A 20244-nucleotide genomic window follows, 5' to 3' on the forward strand; every position below is an offset into this window, starting at 1 on the left:
ACAGTGGGCCTCCAAAGGGTCTAAATTTCCTTAATTATAAATATTGCAAAGTTTTACCTTTTCTTGTTGCAGAAACTGAGTTACTTTGATATAGATTTTAATATTTTTTTTTAATGAAAAATAAATAAGGGTCTGATCTAGGTGAAAATCCCTGCTTGGTCATGAACTTCAAAAGCACAACTCTCTAGTGCTCCCATCTATAAAACAGGAGTTCAAAGAGCTGCTACAAGAATAAAGATCGTACAGAATATTGTACATTAAAATACCAACCCCCACCCCACAAAGATCAACAATAAATGGCATATAGAACTCATACTCTGTGATATGAAGGTCTGATCTGACTCAGATGTGGCCCGACTGGATAGTAGCCCTCAATTTGTGGGTATCTGTCTCTTGTTTCAGGTACATATGGTGATACAGCTGGTGGAGGAATTTCAATCGGCACAGGACTTCCTCGGACAATTTCTTCCCTCTGGTATGGCTGGGCAGGGGGGTACACACGCCGGCTGTCATAGTGGGGAGGATATATGGGCTGTCCCAGAGAAGGGTATTGCTGTGGCTGTGCACTATACTGAGAATTCACCATGCGGTCTTGGAGGTATGGCGGGTAATGTTCTAAATAAGGAGGACCCGGTTCAGGAACAGATGGAGGAGGTCGGACAAATCGAGACATACACTGTGAAGACTGAGCTGCAGAATAATACACACCTAAATAGACAAAACAAAATTTGGGAAAGATGCTTTGGAGCAATTAATTCTTTCAATTACTTTAGAGAACTGAAGTCTGGAAGAAAGTGGCAATTTGGAATCTGCTTCTCACTTTATGTTTGAAGATGTTGGTTCATTTTTACACGTTATGACTGTTCTGAAACAGCTTGGGAAAATGTCACATTATAATGATAGATCATTAGTCTTAACTTAACTGATGTATGACATTGAATGTAGGGCGGGTGGGTGTGACTTCCCCAAAATGGCCTGGCAGGCAAAACGGGGAGGCCTGGTGGACCAAGTTTGGTCCCCAGGCCAGATGTACCCTATCCCTGTCCTATACTGACACTTTTTCTCACCACACTACTCCAAATTCCACACTTATCTGGTTCAGGATACAGCTTGCACCTGTAAAATAGTCAGGTTTGGACAAATTGTATTGATCTGCATCATTCTCAGCTCACACACTGAACTCTCTGTGTAAACAGTTAGGATATATTTGGTGTTATTCACAAGCAGTTACAATAATAGGATGTATGAACACACAACTAAAAAGCAGATAGGGAGGATATTTTCTTTGCACATGGCAAGGTTGTTAGGTAGGAGATCTATGGTCCAGAGGCAGCTAAGCAGCAGAGTGTAAAATATTGGGGTAGCAACTCTGAAACCCAGTACACATGGCAAGAAATACATGGGCTAACGTAAGAAAAATACAAAACAGTATCCCGTAAGAATTTTCTCCACAAACTATACTAATTGTATTATGGTCTGATATGTTAATTTTTTTTTTATCCAGTAAGATCCATAAGAATGTTGTGAATCAAAGTACCAATACGGAACGGAAAGCTGGCCTTACTGTGTGTGAAGTGTCCTTCTGGTCAGCAGAGTGAAGCATACAGGCAAAGGTTAACTCCTCCTGGAGGCAGAATAACCCCCCCCCTTTTTATTGAAAAAAATCTATTAGTGGCCAGTTGGAAGGAGATGTAACCTTCTTCACTTCTAGTTTGTGACACAGCTGAACCAACGAGCAGCCAACCATGTAATTTGAACAAAACCTGTGGATACAAAACCAAAGGAATGTTGAGAGTGCAGATAAGAGGGTTGACCTCTCTACTCTGTCTAGGTTACCACACAAACATGAACATGCCTAAGAGGTGAGGCTCTTTCACCCCTCGGTCTCGGTTCCTGGCAGGGTGGGGCTGTCTGCCCCACTCTCCACTGACCAGGACACGTCATGGTCAGGCCAACTTTCCGTTCTTGGTCAGTGGAGGAGTGGAGCATACCAGGAAGGCGTGTACTGAAGCAGTGACCCTCTCCATTCCTGGGTGGGACAGAAACCTAAGCCACCAGTCTTTGGAGCACACTCCTGCCGGAAGTGGCATTGGAGGAAGCTTATTTGTTCACCTTGTAATGTCTGATGAAGGTGGATGGGTGTGTCCAGATGGTGGTTTTGCAAATTTCCTCCAACTGTAGAGTGCTGCCATGATTGCTGCCCCATTGAAAGAGTGGGCAGTGATCCCCTGAGGTGGAGGTTTGGCCTTTGCTTGGTAGGCACTGACTATGTAGTCCCTTACACATCAGCTGATGGTAGATCTGGCAACCTTTTTTCTTACACTCCTGGTTTGAATGAGATGAACAGGGTTTGGTTCAGTCCAGGTAGACTATGTGAATTTGACATCCAGCTTGTACCATCTCTTTTCCCTGCAGTGCACTGGGCTGGGGCAGAAGTTAAGGAGGAGGATGTCTTGATCCCTGTGGAATGAAGAGTTAACCTTGGTGAGAAAGCTAGGATCAGGGTCAGGGACCACCTTGTTGGGGTAGAATGTGCAAAGTTCCTCTCTGATGGACAAGGCTCCTGGTTCCCCTACCCATCTGGCTGCTGTGATAGTTACCAGGAAGTAGGTCTTGAGGATGAATTCTTTCAGAGGAATAGAGCCTACTCCAAGGGCAAGGCCAAGAGAGCTCTTAGGGCCAGGTTAACATCCCCGGTTGGGAACCTGTGCTTGACCAGAGGTGATAAGAGGACAGCTCCCCTAAGAGATTGCTTGACCTGGGGATGTCCCACTATAGAATGGCCTCCCAAAGGCTCTACCTAAGGCTACTGATTCTCCTAAGTGTGTCTAGGCCATCCTGTAGAAAGTCTAATATGATGATCACAAGACCCTGCCTGTCTAGCCACTACTTGCGCATATGCCACCTGTTGAAGGTCTTCCAAGCAAGATTGGATATTCTTTGCATGGAGGCCCGACACGAGGCTAGTGTGGTGTCAGTGACTTTGTCCAACAGGCCCATCCCCCTCAGCACCTGCCATTGTACTTGTACTTTCATCTGTGGGCAAAATGTAGGAAGCAGTGGTGTTGAGGTAGTACAGGCATGAGGTCTATCGATGGTAGGAAGTCTCCTGGCTAGATTGCTTCTGCAATGGACCTAAAGGTCTTCATCTTGAATTTAATGGTCTGTATGAAACAGTTCAAAAACTTCAAATCTAGGATGGCATTGAAAAGCGCATTGTGGCTGGGCACCATGAAGAACACCGAGAAGACTCCAGAAAAGCACTGGTAATCTGGAACTGGTTATAGGGCACCTATTTCAATGAGAGATGGCATCCAGGGTTCTCTGAAGTTTGGCTGGTGTGAATGAAGTGCTGCCACTTGTCTCATGGCCTGGTAGTGAACTCAAGGAAGTAGCCCCTTCCGATGGTATTCAGGATCCATCTTTCTAATATCGAGTGTGCCTAAGTGCTGGCAAATAACCGGAGCCTGCCCCACATCTGGGATCCCCTGCCGTCATGCTATGGATTGTTTACAAATGGGCTTGGCCTGGCACTGCTGAACCTGCTGCTCGTAGAGTTGGAGTAATTCTGCTGGCATGATGAGTTCCATGGTGAATTCCAGAAGCCACAAAACAGGTGTGTGGTTCTGCAGATACAAGGATATCCTCTTGGATAAAAGGACTGGGAGGATTTCTTGTAAGACTTGTCATCCTTCTTGGTGGATGATAAAGCCTTCTTTTTGTCTTTGGTTTCTACTAGGTCTAAGGACTTGCTGAAGAGTTGGCTTCCTGTGTGTGGAAAAATGGATAGACTAGCTTTGGAATGGCAGCCCACCTCCCATTGCTTGAGCCATATATTGTGACTTACTATCACCAAGTAACCAAGAGCATGGACTGAGTATTGGAGGCTATCCATGGATGAGTCAGCCAGGAATTCAGCTGTTTTGGCTAGCCCTCCATGATGTATCTGTCCTCCGGTGGGATTTCTGCTATAAGGGCTCTGGCCCATTTGACCACAGCCTGGGCTAGGAATGGATCAGCAGTTGAGAGCCTCATAGACAAGGCTGAAGCTTCGTGTGTGCACCTCAAGGCTGCATCGTGTCTGTACCCCCCCCCATTTCTTGGGAATGACCGTTTTGACCCCTTGGGTGGAGACAGGCTCATCAATGGCTGGGATCTTGAAGCTATCCATTACATCAGCAGGTAGGCCACAGAGCCTTTTGGATAGGAAATGGGGGACCTTGGGTTTGGCCAGATGCTCACAGTTCTCTTTGACATCTTTTCAACTTTCAAGTGATAGTTGCATGCTGTTCCTCTGATCTGGGAAAAACATCTGAGGATCGTTGTTCCCCCTCCTCAGTTTGTGTGGCAGACTGTTTGAGTGGCTCCAGCTGAAGTGAGGCCATAGCCTTGCAGATTAGGAGTGGATACGAGTCTGGTAGATACAGACTTTTTTTGGGGGGGGGGAAGGGAGATCATCCACTGCAAGCTCACCCTCAGCCCTCCCTGACCCAGAAGAGTCCAAGGGAAAGAAGTTGTCCTCCCTAAGGGAATCTGGACATAGGGACAGATTACTGCTGATGCTGAGAGCCTTGTAGATGGAAGTGCACCTCGTGCACTTATCCTTGTGATGGGCCTTAGTTTTGCAATGAGGAAGGGAGCCTCTGCATTTGCTCTCCCTCCTGTCTGGGTTGGAGTTGGAGGAAAAGCAGGTGGGAGTGTAGGATGGAGACTGCATCCTGTAGTGCTTGGAGTGTTTCTTCTTGTGGGCATGGGCCCAGCACTTGGCTAAGGAGGTCTGTACTTCTTGCACCATAGCCTGTTAAACCAGGCCATCATGGCTATGGAGGAAGACCCTTCAAAAAAGCTATGCTTGGATTGCTTTTTCCCCCAGGAGAAGCGCAGGAATCCTGCTCCCCCTCCCCTCATTGTATAGTGGAGACCTGGGAAAGTGAAACCACCTCAGGTGGACAATCCTACATAGCGTCCACCACCCAGGCGAGTGTGGACAGTGGGTTTCCCGTTAAGATGCTTGATCCTTTCCACTAAGAGACATGCTGTCTTCCTCAGCCAAGGAATGGCACTAGATGCCTCCCAGGCCATCGACAAAGAGTTAAGGCTAAGCTATGGCAAATGGGGCAGATGGGATGTGCCCCCCCAAGCAAGCCCTGATACGTTAGGTGGTGATGCACCTATTGCGCTGAGTGGAGGCAAGGCAATGATTCCTACTTCCCCAGAGCACCACCAGTATCCGTTAGAGACTGCTGGAGGTGAGGCACAGGAGGGGTCTGGGACTGATCCTGGCACGGAACGTCGTGGAGCACCTGAGAAAAGATCTTCCTTCTTCCTCCCTCCTTCTACTATCTAATGACTGAGGGGTGAGAGCAAATGAAGAAAGCTGATGATGCTGAAAAAGGCTTTAAACTGAAAAAAAAATTCTCCCCTGTACCCATTATGTTGATACAGCAGCAAAGTGCTAACTCTGTTGTCTCACTGGAGGCAAAGTAAAGACTGGAAGTTGGAAGAAGGTTACCTCCCCTTCTGGCTAGCCACTAATAATTTTTTTAAGTGTTTTTGGCTCTGCCTCCAGGAGGACTTAACCCTTGTCTGTGTGCACCACTCCTCTGCTGAAAAAGATTAAAATGCTAATACAGCAATCCTATCCATATCTACTCAGAAGTAAGTCCTATTGAATTCAAGCGGGCTAATTCACAGGTAAGTGCGGTTGGGATTGTAGCATAATGTGGGCATCTAGCACCTCACTTTTTCTCCAGGGCTCCCAGAAGATGCAAACCTTCACCCCAAGTCCAAATTTTACCCAGATGGCATTCTTACCTGGTTGGTAAGGTGGAGATTCAAACGGTGGAGCTGCTCCTCGAGGATCTGGGTAAAACACATCTGTTTGTTGAGCTGAATACAACTGGGAGCCTCGTGGTACCATTTGGAGTTGCTTGCCAACAGCTATTGGAGGCAGGTCTACAGGTCCTCGGGGGGCTACTGGGTGAGAGTTCACTGGTAAGGCAGATAGAGAACTCTTGGGAACAGATTCCAGCCTAGAACAGATTGATCACAACATTAGGACAATTACAAATCTGGGATACATTCCACCAAAGTAGGCTTTGCTTTGCAGCCTACATTGATTTCTAGGGAGTTTACAGAGGTTTCCCACTCCCTTCTCCTCAGCCATCATGCATATCAAAGGGGCAGCAGAAGCATCAGCACTATCAGCAGATATTACATGGATCCCAACTACAGTTACAGCAGCTGCTGCAATTCAGCCTTACAGAAAGCAATAAGCACAACAAAAGCTGGGACTTAGGGTGCATCCAGATGGGAGTTTTATGTAACAAACAAGTCATTTGGATTAAAATTTTCTATGTGACCAAACTGGCACACAACTGTCCACAGACACTTTTTTTTTTTAGTCTTAGATTTTTCAGAGGTATTCTATTTTTCATCCACATCAGCAGATGAGAATATTTCCATGCCTGAATGTTTCTGTGTGATGCAATTCTGTACCTTCCCTCAATCACTACTCTCTTGCCCTCCACTACCTTTTCCTGTTCTGAGCATATATACAGGTACTTCTGTACCTGCAGGTGGTACTCAACTAAATAACTGTTCAAGCGAAACAACTTCCCCTTGTGCAACAAGACTCCTCCTTCTCTCCTTCCCTTATGCCATCCCCAAATCTGTTCTAGAGGGCTAGGGGAATCCCCAGAACAGATTTAGGGGGTGCATAGGGGGAGAAAGTTCAGTTGTGTGAGAAATCCCCATGCTGATAGAACATTCATCTTAGCGCTACATTGAATACAATCCTGTGTGCACACACCTTTTTTAATTCCCAAAGGAAATACACAAGAAAGTTATCAGACTCTAGTTATCATGTTTCACACTGGGCAAAAATGAAGACTTGTATTTTTGGAGAGCAGAATATCCATTTTGTTTCTTCATTATATTTTAATATGGAGGTCTTGGTAAAGGCTGATTTTTACTTATACCAAAATTCTGATCAAGAGACCTTATGTAAGAATTCTGTGTTAATGTCCCAATGTATGGACTTTGATTTCAGTCTCCAAAGTAATCTCACCATACATGTTGAAATAACAGTTCCTCTGAACTGGGTTGCTGAAATTCCAATGTGCCTTCAGCATGCAGCAATAGTGGAAAAAGGCATGTTCATATCATCTGGACTTCTGGAAGCAAAATGGCTAGGTTGTGTTCAGGTGAGAAGAAAATGGAAGCAGGACTGTGTAGATAGAACTGCCCACTGCAACATCACCACATACATGGCAAACCAGCCACCACAATAAATAAATCCACTAACAACTTTCACAGCATCAGTGACCATGGATGTATAATGGGTCATTTTTTTCTTTACAGATGGTAACAAGAAACTCAGATTAAAAGTAAAAAAAAAATAAAGTATGGGCTCGCATTTTGATTATGTTATCATGTGGATGGTGGAAAAAACTATGGTGCATGAGCAGCACCAATTCCACAATAAACCTCAGTCTGGAAGCACTCTAAGAAGAAGAAAAGAAGAAGAGTGTTGTTGGGTCAGACCAAAGGCCCTCCTAGTTTAATATTCTGCTCTCACTGTGACCAATCAGATAAAAACAGGAATCAAGACGTGAACACAACAGCACTCTCCCCACTTGTGAGTCCCACCAACTGATACTTATAGGCCTCCAAGCCTGGAGGCAGTACACAGCAATCATGGCTAGTAGCCATGGATAGCTTTATTCTCCATGAATTTGCCTAACCCCCTTTTAAAGCCATCCAAGTTGGTGGCCATCATTACATCTCATGGGAGCAAATCCCACAGTTTAACTATGTGCTGTGTGAAGAGGTACCTTGTTTTGAATGGAAATATCATGATCTATATCTGAATGTGCATGCACACTGCCATTTAAGTTTGAATGTAGGTATGATAGTAATGCAGCCCAGATATACAACTTCTGCATTCAGATCATATTTGGATGTATATCCAATTTATGCACACAGAATTCACATATGGATTGCTTTCTCTAGATTGGGAAGTCCACAAATTTTTGAACACTATAAAAGGATAAGCATACAAGTCAGGAGGTGATCCAGGGGCACTGCTGCTAAGGTGATCAATTTTCCCGGGCTTCACAGCTGAATCATAATTGGAGTCAGTTCCACGAGAGATAAGTTGTGTCACTGCACTGCCCGTTGAAACAATCCCATTAGGCAAGGCAGACTGTTTTCTGCTGGGCAAGTCCATGGTCCCTTCCTCTGAGAGGATAGCTGCTGCCGATAGACCCACTTCATTCAGCTGGCCTAAAGAGGCACTCAGGGGTCTTCGAGGAACCAGACGTTTGTTCATCTTACGAAATCTTCAGAAAAAAAGAAAGCACAAGAAATTATAGAACAAGAATTAGAAATCGCTCACTTTGAACCGTTACATTTGTTTCTCAACAAATGCTACACTGCAAACTTAAATAAAGGCATGATAACTGCAACCAGAATGTTTGCTATGCCAAGCCTTCTTGGTGAAACGAGGTCAACACACAATTCTCCATGAATTTGTGGAGAGTGGATACCATGCAACAAAATACTGATGCCTGGTGCTTATTAAAAATAAATAAATCACACATCTTATTCAGTTGCTGGGACAGTCAATATATAACTTAAAGCATTTTTATTCAGCCCTTTCTTATTTAGCAGCCTGTAGTGCACGAACCTCAGTGGTTCTATATATGATGGGAAAATCGGGACATAATTCCAGTTTGGCAATAAAACCCATACACTAGTGTCCATGGCAACAGCAAGCCATTTGGGGTAAGACTCAAGAAGGGTAGTGAAGACAGGACGTATCTTTGCACGAGCCTTGTTAGCTGTTTAAATTTATTGACAAGTTCTAGAATTTCATCCCTTCACCACAATTTTTTTTTTCTTTATAGATTGCCATGTTCTACCCAATTCCCTTTTGAATGATCTGAGACATTTATACCTTCATCCTTTAGGAATGATTCATTCTGAACAGTATGCCCCCCAGCTCTGCTTGCACAATCATAGCACTCTGATAATTCACAATCTGTAGGAGTTAGAATAAGATATAAACTCTTACTTTTCTAGTTCTTCCTGTGAGTGTGCAAAGGTGCAGCTGGCCCCACGGGGGCATCCTCCTCTCTGCTTCATGTCTCGGCACATATAGGTCTTATACTTGCTGTGCTGAGGAGGCTAAATCAAACGAAAAAATAACAAGCTGACCAAAATTTATCAAAGCCCACAATTATTCTGAAAAATAATGCTCCAAAATAAATCCAGAATATTTACAAAAAAGAATGTGGAAAGATTTCCTAAAAGAAAGCTGTGTTAAGAGAACTGACCAAGAATAATTGTAATTCATGATTAAGACTGCAATCCTATATACTAGGGGGTAAACCCCTACTAGACACAATGGAATTTATTTCCAAATAAATATGCATTGGATTATGCTGCATGTGCTGTGATAGCAGATTTTGTAAACAGAACTCAGCTACATCATTACCTAACACCTTGATAGAGTTAGGTATGGGAACACTGGTAGATAAAACTCTTCCCAACAATATAGACATTCTAGGGTTGGAATGCCAAGGTGGAGTTCCCTTTTTAAGTTGTTTTGCCATCATAAATTCAACTGTTTTAATGACAAACCTTTAATGTCTTCTCCATTAATGCTACAAGAGTTACAAAATATTACACAAATGTAAAATCACTGAATACTTTTTTTAAGCATTCCACATTTACTGGTGCTGAAAACAGACTACAGATTGCAGTCCAATTCAGTCATCATATCAAACCACTCTGATGGTAAAAAGTGGTCTACATATCTTATAAATAAAATAAAATTTGTTGAGTGGATGAGGGGCTTTGTATGTGTAAAGGGAGAAGGAAGTGCAAATTTCCATAAAATATTCTCAACAGCCAAACTATGATTTGGCAATTATTTCTAAAGCAGGCCAATGGCACATGCATGCGCATACACAGACTTTTTCTTTTGTTTTGGCTTGTCTTCTCTCAGACTTATTATGTTTATAAAATAATATCATACATAAATTATCACAGAAATTCAAAACAAGACAAAAAATATCACATACTAGCGAGCCTTATATATACAGAAGGGCCCTGCTTTTTGGCGTTCCGCTCATACAGCAGCGCCAGCTGTAGCGCTGGGGGGGGTCATCTCTCGTAGATTTCCTTAGATAAGTGAAATATTGACTACAATACTTTTCAGAGATCACTTTCAAGAGAATTTTATTGAGACAATCAACAATAGCCCCTGATGAAGGCTGCACACCAATAGCCGAAACGCGTTGGGCTTTTTATAAAGACATTTTAATGATATAAGCTTGCAAATAAACCATTTGGATATTTTCCACACGTTTTTTCATCATTCTGGGGTCCCCCCCCCTTTTTGTTCTTCGTATCAATTGATCCTAGTCAGGATCTAAAAAGCTAATATAGTCATGCCTAAGGACTTGGGTTCACCCTAGCAGAATGTCCAGCCTTGGAACAGCAGACCTCCATGCCATATCACAAACTCCTTTTAAAAGTTTTAGAAGAGGTTTGTCATGCAGCATGGTAATATTTGTGAAACACAAGTCCAAAGTTTCCCTGGGCATGTGGAACTAACTGCATGGTTCTTTGGCTTCTAAATTAGTTGCAATTTATGAAAGCTCAATACCTCTGAAAGGTTCATAACCATTTTGAAGTAACATTTTGCCAGATCCAATTCCATGTTTGTTGCTGCATACCTCTATTTATAGATCTCCACTGCTCTAAGAGATATGGCTTCCAGAAAACCTCATATCAATGTATTTTGTATATTTAAATCAGTCCTTTTTCAGATAATGTGGCTAGATTATGCATTTTCATGGATTTACAGGCAGCACTGATACTCATTAGAATAATCACTGTCTGTAGTTGAACATATTTATTTTTTCGGTACTACTATGATCTTTGGTCAAACTCTGGCAGTGCTTCAAAAATCTCCTTACCCAGAAATCAAAACAAGAGAGAAAAAACTAAACATGTGTGCCATAGGTATTGATAGCTTAATTCTACATCCTTCAAGTCTCTGAAAGACTATTTTCTGTACACAGCCTCAAGTGTGCATGGCATCCCATCTTCACTGATTTTGATGGAGACCCATATTACAGGGGTAAGAAACCTTTTTGGCTCTGGGGGCCAGGTAATCTGGCCCCACCATGCGGGCCAACTTTGATAGGTGGGTGGGGCAACCCATCAATCATATTATATCATTGTGATGTCTCTTGATTGACAGATAGGTTGTCTCACCCACCTGTCAAAATCTCAAGCTTGGGAACCACAATGCAAGGGGCAATGCCAGCCCTATGCTTTGGAAGCTTTCTTATACTTCTCCTTTCCATCCCCCAATGTCAGAGGTGGAAGAGAGATGTGTGTGTAGGCTTCAAAGCGCAGCACTGAGAAGAAGGCATTCTCCCCAACCTTGAGCAAGGTTGCCCCATCAATTGATGGGCTTTTGGGAGCATCCCTTGCTCCCAGGAAAGGAACAATTGGGAGCCCACTTTAAGCTCCTGATTGTTCCTTTGAAGCCCTGTACTTACCTGCCCTGCAGGTGACATCAAGTGTAGGGCAGGTAGGCATGTCTCCCTCAAAATTTGGCCCATGGGTGGAGGTTCCCCATCTTGGCTCTAATCTTTACAAAAGTTTTGTTTTCTTAGATTTCCTTCAGGGAACTCCAGGCAAGCTATTAAAACATCTTTCTTGTTTGTTGCTCCAACTGCAAGACTGGATATTGACAACTGATGCATCTTTGTTTTTATCTTACATACACCTGGGGAAGCATTTTTCTTTCTTTCTCAATGGCAAGGTGTACTATGACAAAGTGTGCCTTTCCACTGTGAGAAGCTCTGCACAAGACTGTACCTGTTGCTGATCTGTTCCTTTCTTGCTGTGATTTTGGATGTAATCAACCAGCCCATGTACCACAGTCCGCACAGCAACCAGTCCATTCTCAAGCTGCTCCCATGTGGGTGGTGGGGCATCTACAGTGTTCACAATAAACAGAACAGCTTAATTTATCTCTAGAAAATGAGAAATCATATAGAAACAAAGTCCTCTGAATCATAACAAGCATCAACATTTTTAAAATGTGCAAAATTTAAATCAGTTCTGAAAAAGGAATAAACTGACATAGAGGACTAAAGAACAGACTCTGGGAGCAGCAGCAAACACTTTCTGCTTGTTAGTAAGGAACAGAAATGTTCAAATTGGAGCGCTTGAGAGCACCTGAGCACTCTGAGAGACATACACAAGAAAAATACTGTAATGGTGGGAGATATGAGAAGATTGGAAACAGTCAAGGAAAGCCTGCTGGAGCTAAGACAAGCCAAGTAAGGGGTATAGCATGATAGGAGAATGTCAGTGAAAGGTCTGCCCCATTAACAAGTGTTTACTCTTGTTAAAACATGGCACTAGATCCCTGCTACAACAGTGAAAAATAGAGAGGCATACACAAACACATCCTTCTCAGAAAGGGCTGGGCAGGATTTAACAAGATGGCAGACCTTCCTTATTTTTGGACCATCTTAATGAATCCAGAGAAAATGAACACTAGGATCCCAACCCGTGCAGTTTGAAGGCCTAAGAATTATTCAGATTTTAACAGCTGACAGGGCCTTTTCCTATGGTGGTAAGGTCTGTGGGACTTTCAACACCTTTGGTACATCCTTAAGTAGCCACTGTGTTAGTCTGTTGCTGCAAACACAATAGAGGCCTGGGATATCTTAAAGACAAATAACTTTACTGTGGCATAAACTTTTGTGGGCAAGCCAATCAGCATGTGTATGACCTACTCCCGACTAATGATCATGATGAGTAGGCATAGCAAGATCAGCAGTGTAAACAAACACCTGAAGCAGGAGTGGGGAACTTCAGCCCCAGGATCAAATGCGGCCCTCCGGTCTCTTGGAACTCTCCCTAGGCCATTCCTTCATCATTCCTACTCTGTGCCCTCTTAGTGCTTTTGCCTGGCTAGAGTGTGCCATTGAACTGTGGTGCCTCTTGCTTGCCACAATGGAGAGATGTGTATTTATAGAAACGTCTGGTGTGTATGTGTGTGCGTGTCTATGTAAACCTCCAATTTTTGTGTGTATGTCAACCTCCAGTCTCTGCATGGCTGCAACACAGCCTTCTGTACAAAAGTGAGGAGTCAGATCCATTGGTCTGCCACTTTCATATCCGACCCTGGCATCACTGGCATTCAGCCCCTGGGAAATTCCCCATAAGGGAATATGGCCCTCAGGTTGAAAAAGGTCCTCCACCTCGGTAGCCTCAACTCACAGTTTTATTTATGCTTAAAGTATTCTAATGATGAGATTACCACCATTTTGAGAATCTAGAGACAGGGTGAACAGATGATAGATCAGAATCTACCAGTAATCCTTAAGTGAACTGCAGTATATCAGCAAGAGTTTCTAAATTCCAATAGTTTAACTTTACCAAGTAAAACTGCAAGTAAAACAACAACAATTCTCCCATGGCTGGCTTAATGCTAAGCTGACTGTCTTTCAGCTTCCGTGTTCTTCACCTGTAAAATATGAATATTAACTAGCTGCCTTTGACCAGGACTTTGTGCAGCAATGGTGGCCAGTTTTAGAGCTGTGCATTAGAATCTATGATTTGCTGTAACAGAGATACAGATTTGTAATTTATGGCTCAAGGTAAAATAGGTCATGAGTAAACATTTTGCATTTGGTTCCAGACCAGACACAATTTTGCACCCTGATTTGGTTCATGGGTCTTAGGGTTCTAGTAAAAAACAAAGTATATCTTGCAAGCCTGAAGTCTGTCCACCCCAGATTCTAACAAGGAGTAGTGTATCTCTAGGGAAACCACTATTATGTTAATAAGGAAACCAGCAAGGCCCCCTGTTAAGTGGTGCTTCTCAGTTCGACATGTCTGCTTTGATTGAAAGATATGCATATGGTTTTCTGTTACAGTGAGTATAAATGTAAAGCTTTTTTTTTAACAATACCTGGACTAGGATCAATATTTGCTAGGAGTTCTAAATGGGGTCGAAGCCGGTTCAGATTCGCTGGGTCACCAGTCCGCTGGAGAGCAATTGTTAGTTCCTGAACACTCTGGGCAAAAGAGGCCGGGGTCTGCAACTTAATTATATATATACACATAATAATTAGAACTGCTTTCTGTACTCCTTGAGGCAATCATCAGCAAACCATTTTCAAATTTCTTGCCTCAATAACACAGGTTTCTTTATATGAAACAATTTTTTCAGCCTAACAGAAGAGTTACACTTTACTGTAGGATTCAAGATTTTTTGTGATTCCTACTGGTAAATCACAGCTTAGGACCTTTCCAGTAACACAGTTTGCATTACTTGCACATTCCAGCACAGAACACACCAAGGCTCTCTGGTATTAGATTGTTATTAAGAGGACAGCTTTTATAGATGTGAAAACAGAACTGGCATCTGTTGCGACAATGCACCAACCTCCTCCCAACTCCACAAGATGATCAGTCACATGTTACAAAGGCATACACTGATATAATTAGTATAATTTAGTAGAGCACACATATATTCGGAATAAAAGTACAAGAGACTGATGGATGATTCTTGGTCTTCTTAATTGAGGGATGTATATTTATAAAGTATACAGCAGCAGCTCCATACTTAGGGCTTTAATTTTTCAGCAGTTTGCCAAAATAAAGAATGAAATTCAAATCAAGGGCATATTCAATGGGTGCATTTTCCCAAGCACTTGCTAGATACACACACATGCATTTCTTCCTCATGCATCAATAAAAATATCCAGGCAGAAATTCTATAGGTGCTGCTAATAACTTGCTATACATTCACATAAATCTCTTGCTACAAAAGCACCTAATGACTTTCTGCCTATCAAGCTAAAAAGTATGAGTTTTCCCCCTATCACACTTGCTAATGTAATAAAACATTTAGACAGAAGATCAAGAATTATTTTTAGAGTTTCTGAAAATGAAAGACAGCCATCTGTCTACATCAGTCTAGGCACCATACTCGGTTCAGAACCAGGACCTGTCCTATATGCCTTCTCTTTGCCAGACTAGAAAGGCAGGGTTAGAAATAAGACTTTCCAGCTGCCGCTTGAAGGCCTCCAGTGTTGGGAAGCCCACCAGCTCCTTTTCTACTGTGGCTCATAGGCTCTGGAACACTCTACCTACTAGAGGAGGAAATGTTCTTCTACTGGTCTTACAGAACGGATATTTATTTTTTTCTATTTCAACTTCCATTTGACTTAATTTCCCTGCTGAAGGTTTTTGTTGTTGTTTTAAACTGGTGTTATGTAAAAGAATTGTTACATACATTTTCTCCTATTCTATACGTGTGCAATATTATTGCAGTGAAGGCAGTACTCATCTCCATGGAAACATTGAGAAGAAACAAAGCTGGGATGTGGCTCCAAACTATGTCTGTGCATATTCTAACAATATGGAGATCCTCTCCAAATTGTCTCTGGAGTTATTTTACACTTCCCAGATGTATTAAGTACAGCATGACACAGATGGGCTCCAGCCTTCTACTCATGCCCTCTGAATGCCTCCAAAGCACAGCACATTCTCCCAATGCCTCTCCTGCTCCAAACTCAAGAGGAAGGCTGGGGCTTGTTCTTTGTACTAAGAAGCATAGTATAACTGAAGGGATTATGCCTTGGGAGGCTCTTGATAGCAAGTGGGACACTCCTCATGGTAAGCAGAATTGACTATCTCCTCTTACAACTAATATCAGCTTTAAAAGCATAGTGGAAAATCAAAGGAAGTGGAATCATTTGTAGAGGCTTTACCTTGTCAATAATTGACTGCATATGGGATTTGTGGGACTGGTCGCCATATAGCAATGAAGACCACTGATCTGGGGCAATGCGCAAACCAGCCTCCATAGCAATTTGCACAATCTGGGAATCGTGTTCTCGTCTCAGAGCTTCATAGGTTCGGAACTCCTCTTTCAACTGCATCAGGGATGAATCCTCATCACGTTTAGTAACCTGACAGAAATAAAACCATCAGGATTAGGTAAGATGACAACAACCAAACAGTAAAACTTAATCAAGTAAAGGAACATTTTCTCAGTTCAGTTCCCAAACCCAACAGTATTAGCTGCTTATCAAGATTTATGACAGCAAGTACTATTAGTCAAGAATAATTCTTCCTATTTTTATGGGGAGGGATCCTCTCTCCCACAATCAGATGCAAAGTGGAAACAGGTATACCTAAAATAATATGTACATTATAGATAGATTTAGTAACAAAATAAAAGATAAGCAGGCAGAGAACATTTTTGGGCAGTTGTGAATCCTAGGACAGTGATTCAGTGTAGCCAAAGGTGAGCAGTGATTCAGGAGGGGGGTCCATTCTCTCCAAGGAAAACTCGACTCTGTATCTGTTTAAACCAAGAACTTGACAAAGTGCAGCTACAGAACTATTCTGTTCCTGTCCTTCAGAGAAGCCAGCAGGGCCCAGCTAGTTGTCTTCAAAACGAATGGGGTATTGGATTTTTTTCATGCAATGCAGTGCATGAAGTCAGAGAATGGGGGCCAAGCAAGAGAAGGGTTGAGGGGAAGGGGAGAGGGCCACTCCTGCTAAAATAATCTTTACTGTGCCTTTGACTTGGCACACACAAACTGGCTCATATCAAATGCTTATCTCTTGGTGCAGGATGGGCAGAAGGCAGAGAAAGTTTAGAAGTGGGCACATTCACAAGCTCTGAGAAAACACTGCTTACACAACTGGAAATATAATATTTCAGTGACTAATACAGACACTGTGCCTTCAATTCTGCTCAAGAACACTGTACTATAAGAAACCCAGCTATGCACTTCCCACCTTGGTTATGAACATACGAATCTGCCTTATATCATGCGTTTCTCTAGTTTGTTAGCAGCTTTCCAAGGAAACAGGTTTTTTCCACCTGAAATCCTTTTACCTGAACACCAAGGACTCAATCTGGGAACTTCTATTAAATACATGCTCTACTAGAATAATAGAATAGTAGAGTTGGAAGGGGCCTATAAGGCCATCGAGTCCAACTCTCTGCTCAATGTAGGAATCCATATTAAAGCATACCCGGCAGGTGCCTGTCCAGCTGCCTCTTGAAGGCTTCCAGTGTTGGAGAACCCACCACCACCTTAGATAATTGTTTCACTGTTGTATCACTCTAATGCAGCCTTTCCCAACCAGTGTGCCTCCAGATGTTGTTGGACCACAATTTCCATCTTTCCTGACCATTGGCAATGCTGGCTGAGGCTGATGGGAGTTGTGGTCCAACAACATCTGGAGGCACACTGGTTGGGAAAGGTTGCTCTAATGGTTAGGAAGTTTTTCCTGATGTTCAGCTGAAATCTGGCTTCCTGCAACTTGAGTCCATTATTCCGTGTCCTGTACTCTGGGATGATCGCGAAGAGATCCTGGCCCTCCTCTGTCTGATAACCTGTCAAGTACTTTAACTACTACTGAGGTATGGATCTTGTTTCAGCTACCTCTCTATTAATAAATTTCTGCTCTCAAAAACACATTTAGCTTTATCAGCACTCTCCAAATGTCCCCATTAAGCTAGTGCAAAATCCCTATGATAACTTGAGCTGTATCACGGCCAACTCACATATTATCTCTAAGCAAAACATAATACTCTTTAGCTATCGGCATCAATTCACACAATATGAGCATCAAGGAGAAGCCACTCGCAACTGCTCTCACACTTCACTTCTGCTGTACGAAGAAGTTCCCATTGCTTAAAAGAAATGCAAAAGCTATTCAAAAGAATTATTTATTTATTTTATTTATTTATTGTTTGATTTATATCCTGCCCTTCCTCCCAGCAGGAGCCCATATGGAATTATTTGGATATACTGCTTACAAAATTGACAAAAGAGAAACACAAAGTATTTATAAACATACAGCAGGGTCCCACTTTCTGGCACTTCGCTTCTCAGCACTTTGCTAATGCGGCGGTTTTGAATTGCATCCAAGTTCCATATGTTTGGTGCTTGTTCCGTTTTTGCGGCGGAAAATTGCCAGAATACAGAGAGATGTTGAGCACACAAACTGATGGCGCCCAACGCTCTTCTCAGACTCAGCTACTGAGTGCGTCGTCAGAGCTTGGAAACGTTCCTTTTTTAAACTACAGTTGGGCTAATGGGAGTTGTAGTTCAAAAAAGGAACATTTCCAAGCTCTGACGACGCGCTCAGGAGGTAAGTCCGAGAAGGGCGTCTGGCGCCATTTTATTGTCGAGGAAGGCAGAGGGCGAGAGAGCAGGCAGGGGGGAGGGCAAGCGAGCAGGCGGGGGGAGGGCGAGCAGGCAAGGGGGGGATGAATGAGGGTGGCGGTGGGGGGAAGAGTGAGTGAGAGGACAGGGGGATGGCAAGCGGGCAAGGGGGGACGAGCGAGGGAGGCAGCGGAGGGCGAGTGAGCGAGCGAACAGGCAGGGGGGAGGGCAAGCGGGGATGAGTAAGGGAGGTGGCGGAGGGTGAGCGAGCAGGAGCAGGCGGGTGGGCAGCTCTCTCCCTGCGATCCAAAGGGGAACACTACTCCCCCACCATAACGAGGGCGAGTGAGCGAAGGGGCGGGAGGACAGGGCGATGCATGGAAAAGTGGAACATTGATCAGCTGTTGCACGGGGCGCTTCAGGGGCCAAGTGCTGTCAGCTGAAGCTCCCTGCGCTACAGCTGATCGATGTTCCACTTTTTGGCGGTTTTTGCTTTTTGGCGGGGGTCTGGTCCCTAACCTGCCATATAAGTGGGGCCCTACTGTATAAAAGGATCATGTGGAGGAGAAGACTCATTTTGTACTCAAAACACCTCAATATCCAACTCAAAACCACTAAAAACCCAACGAGAATAGCTTGTTTTGTACCTTGAAACAGGAGGCTCTGTATAGAAGTTGGACAACATGCCCAATGCTTGTTTTAGAAGCCTGAGGAAATCGTGGCTCCAACCTCTGTACCACAAAGAGAACCAAGACCTTCCGAGACAAAGCAGAACCATCTTCCAGAGCCAAAAGTACTAACTTGAGGGCTTCCTCCTGCATTGCTGGAAAATAAAGGGTAGGATGACAAAATATCAGCTATTAAGAGCAGTATCAGATATATACTACTTACTCTTTTTTGATTACACTGTACACAACTTATACTAGGTTTAATGACTGTACCAGAGATTCTACAAACTTCCATGTTATGTCATAGTCAAGCTGTGAGATATGGCACCCACTGCACAAACAAGCAGCTTGAGTAGAATCGTGACAATTTTCATTTTAACTTAAATAAATCTTTTTATCATATGATTAAAAACTGTTCAAATCAAGTAAAGGCAGGTCAAGTAAAGTTAAAAGCAGGTCCACTGTTAAAAATACCATTGAGAATCCCACTGTGCTTTTTGCTACACCCAGGTTTTCAAATCAAGAGAAATTATAGCATTATAAGTTACAGTCTGATATATGAAGGCTGAAGGGAACTTTGTGCAGATTGTGTGGAACATAGTACTGAAATACATCTAAAATGACCATTTGCTTTCATATTTAGCATTTAAGCTCAAAATGAATTGGGCTTCTTAATATTTTCAACAATAAATCTGCTTTGTATTCAATTGCACTGTGGATTGAGCATTACGAGATTGCTAGACACCTAGACCACATGGTTGTAAACAATAATTTGGTAACATGTTGGCAGTATTCACTAAATATAATTTTAAACCTCTGATTGGGGACTCCAGCGGTTAAGGAACCAGGGAACTATGTGTGTGTTCCAGGGCACATGACAAGCAGCTATCGTACTGAAGCTAAGAAGTTCTGGATCTGGAGACTTCCTAGAAACCCATGAATCCTCCTTTCGTTTCCATGATGAAAAGCAGAATATAAATGTAACACAAACAATAAATCTGGCTGTCTGCTGAGATCATCTGTGCCCCCTCACTAAGAAATATTATGTCATTTGCAGGTAAGAGCAGTGCCTTTTCAGTAGTGGTTCCTGGACTACGGAATTACCTTCCATAAGAAGTGCAATGGTGCACTCTCCTGACCTTTAGGCAACTGTGTAAAACTCTCTTGTTCAAGCAGTCAACATTTTATAAGGAACAGACATTTAAGGCAATATGCAATATTAGTAATAGTCATGCACAGAGTAGACTCATAGAAACCAATAGACATAAGCTGGATATCTCTTATTGTTCAGTTGCATAGGCAGTATTTCAGTCATCTAAATTTATAACTATCTAAACTCC

The 20244-nt window shown here is 43.0% G+C and overlaps 2 protein-coding genes across 7 annotated transcripts in view; both read right to left on the reverse strand.

Moving 5' to 3' along the window:
- The window catches only part of SERPINC1 (serpin family C member 1), a 211240-nt gene that overhangs the window by 65968 nt on the left and 125028 nt on the right, over positions 1 to 20244 (reverse strand). The window lies entirely within an intron of this gene.
- The window catches only part of RC3H1 (ring finger and CCCH-type domains 1), a 132174-nt gene that overhangs the window by 30713 nt on the left and 81217 nt on the right, over positions 1 to 20244 (reverse strand). For all 6 annotated transcript variants that reach the window (XM_061634110.1, XM_061634107.1, XM_061634108.1 and 3 more), the window contains 8 exons: positions 18884 to 19059; positions 15819 to 16019; positions 14012 to 14144; positions 11902 to 12020; positions 9077 to 9189; positions 8061 to 8342; positions 5815 to 6032; positions 317 to 708 (listed from right to left, as the gene is read on the reverse strand). In XM_061634110.1, coding sequence (XP_061490094.1) covers positions 317 to 708; positions 5815 to 6032; positions 8061 to 8342; positions 9077 to 9189; positions 11902 to 12020; positions 14012 to 14144; positions 15819 to 16019; positions 18884 to 19059 — 1634 coding nt within the window. The remainder of the gene's footprint in view (positions 1 to 316; positions 709 to 5814; positions 6033 to 8060; positions 8343 to 9076; positions 9190 to 11901; positions 12021 to 14011; positions 14145 to 15818; positions 16020 to 18883; positions 19060 to 20244) is intronic.

The sequence above is a fragment of the Rhineura floridana genome, chromosome 6, assembly GCF_030035675.1.
Source record: "Rhineura floridana isolate rRhiFlo1 chromosome 6, rRhiFlo1.hap2, whole genome shotgun sequence".
In the NCBI taxonomy this organism is placed as follows: Eukaryota; Metazoa; Chordata; class Lepidosauria; order Squamata; family Rhineuridae; genus Rhineura; species Rhineura floridana.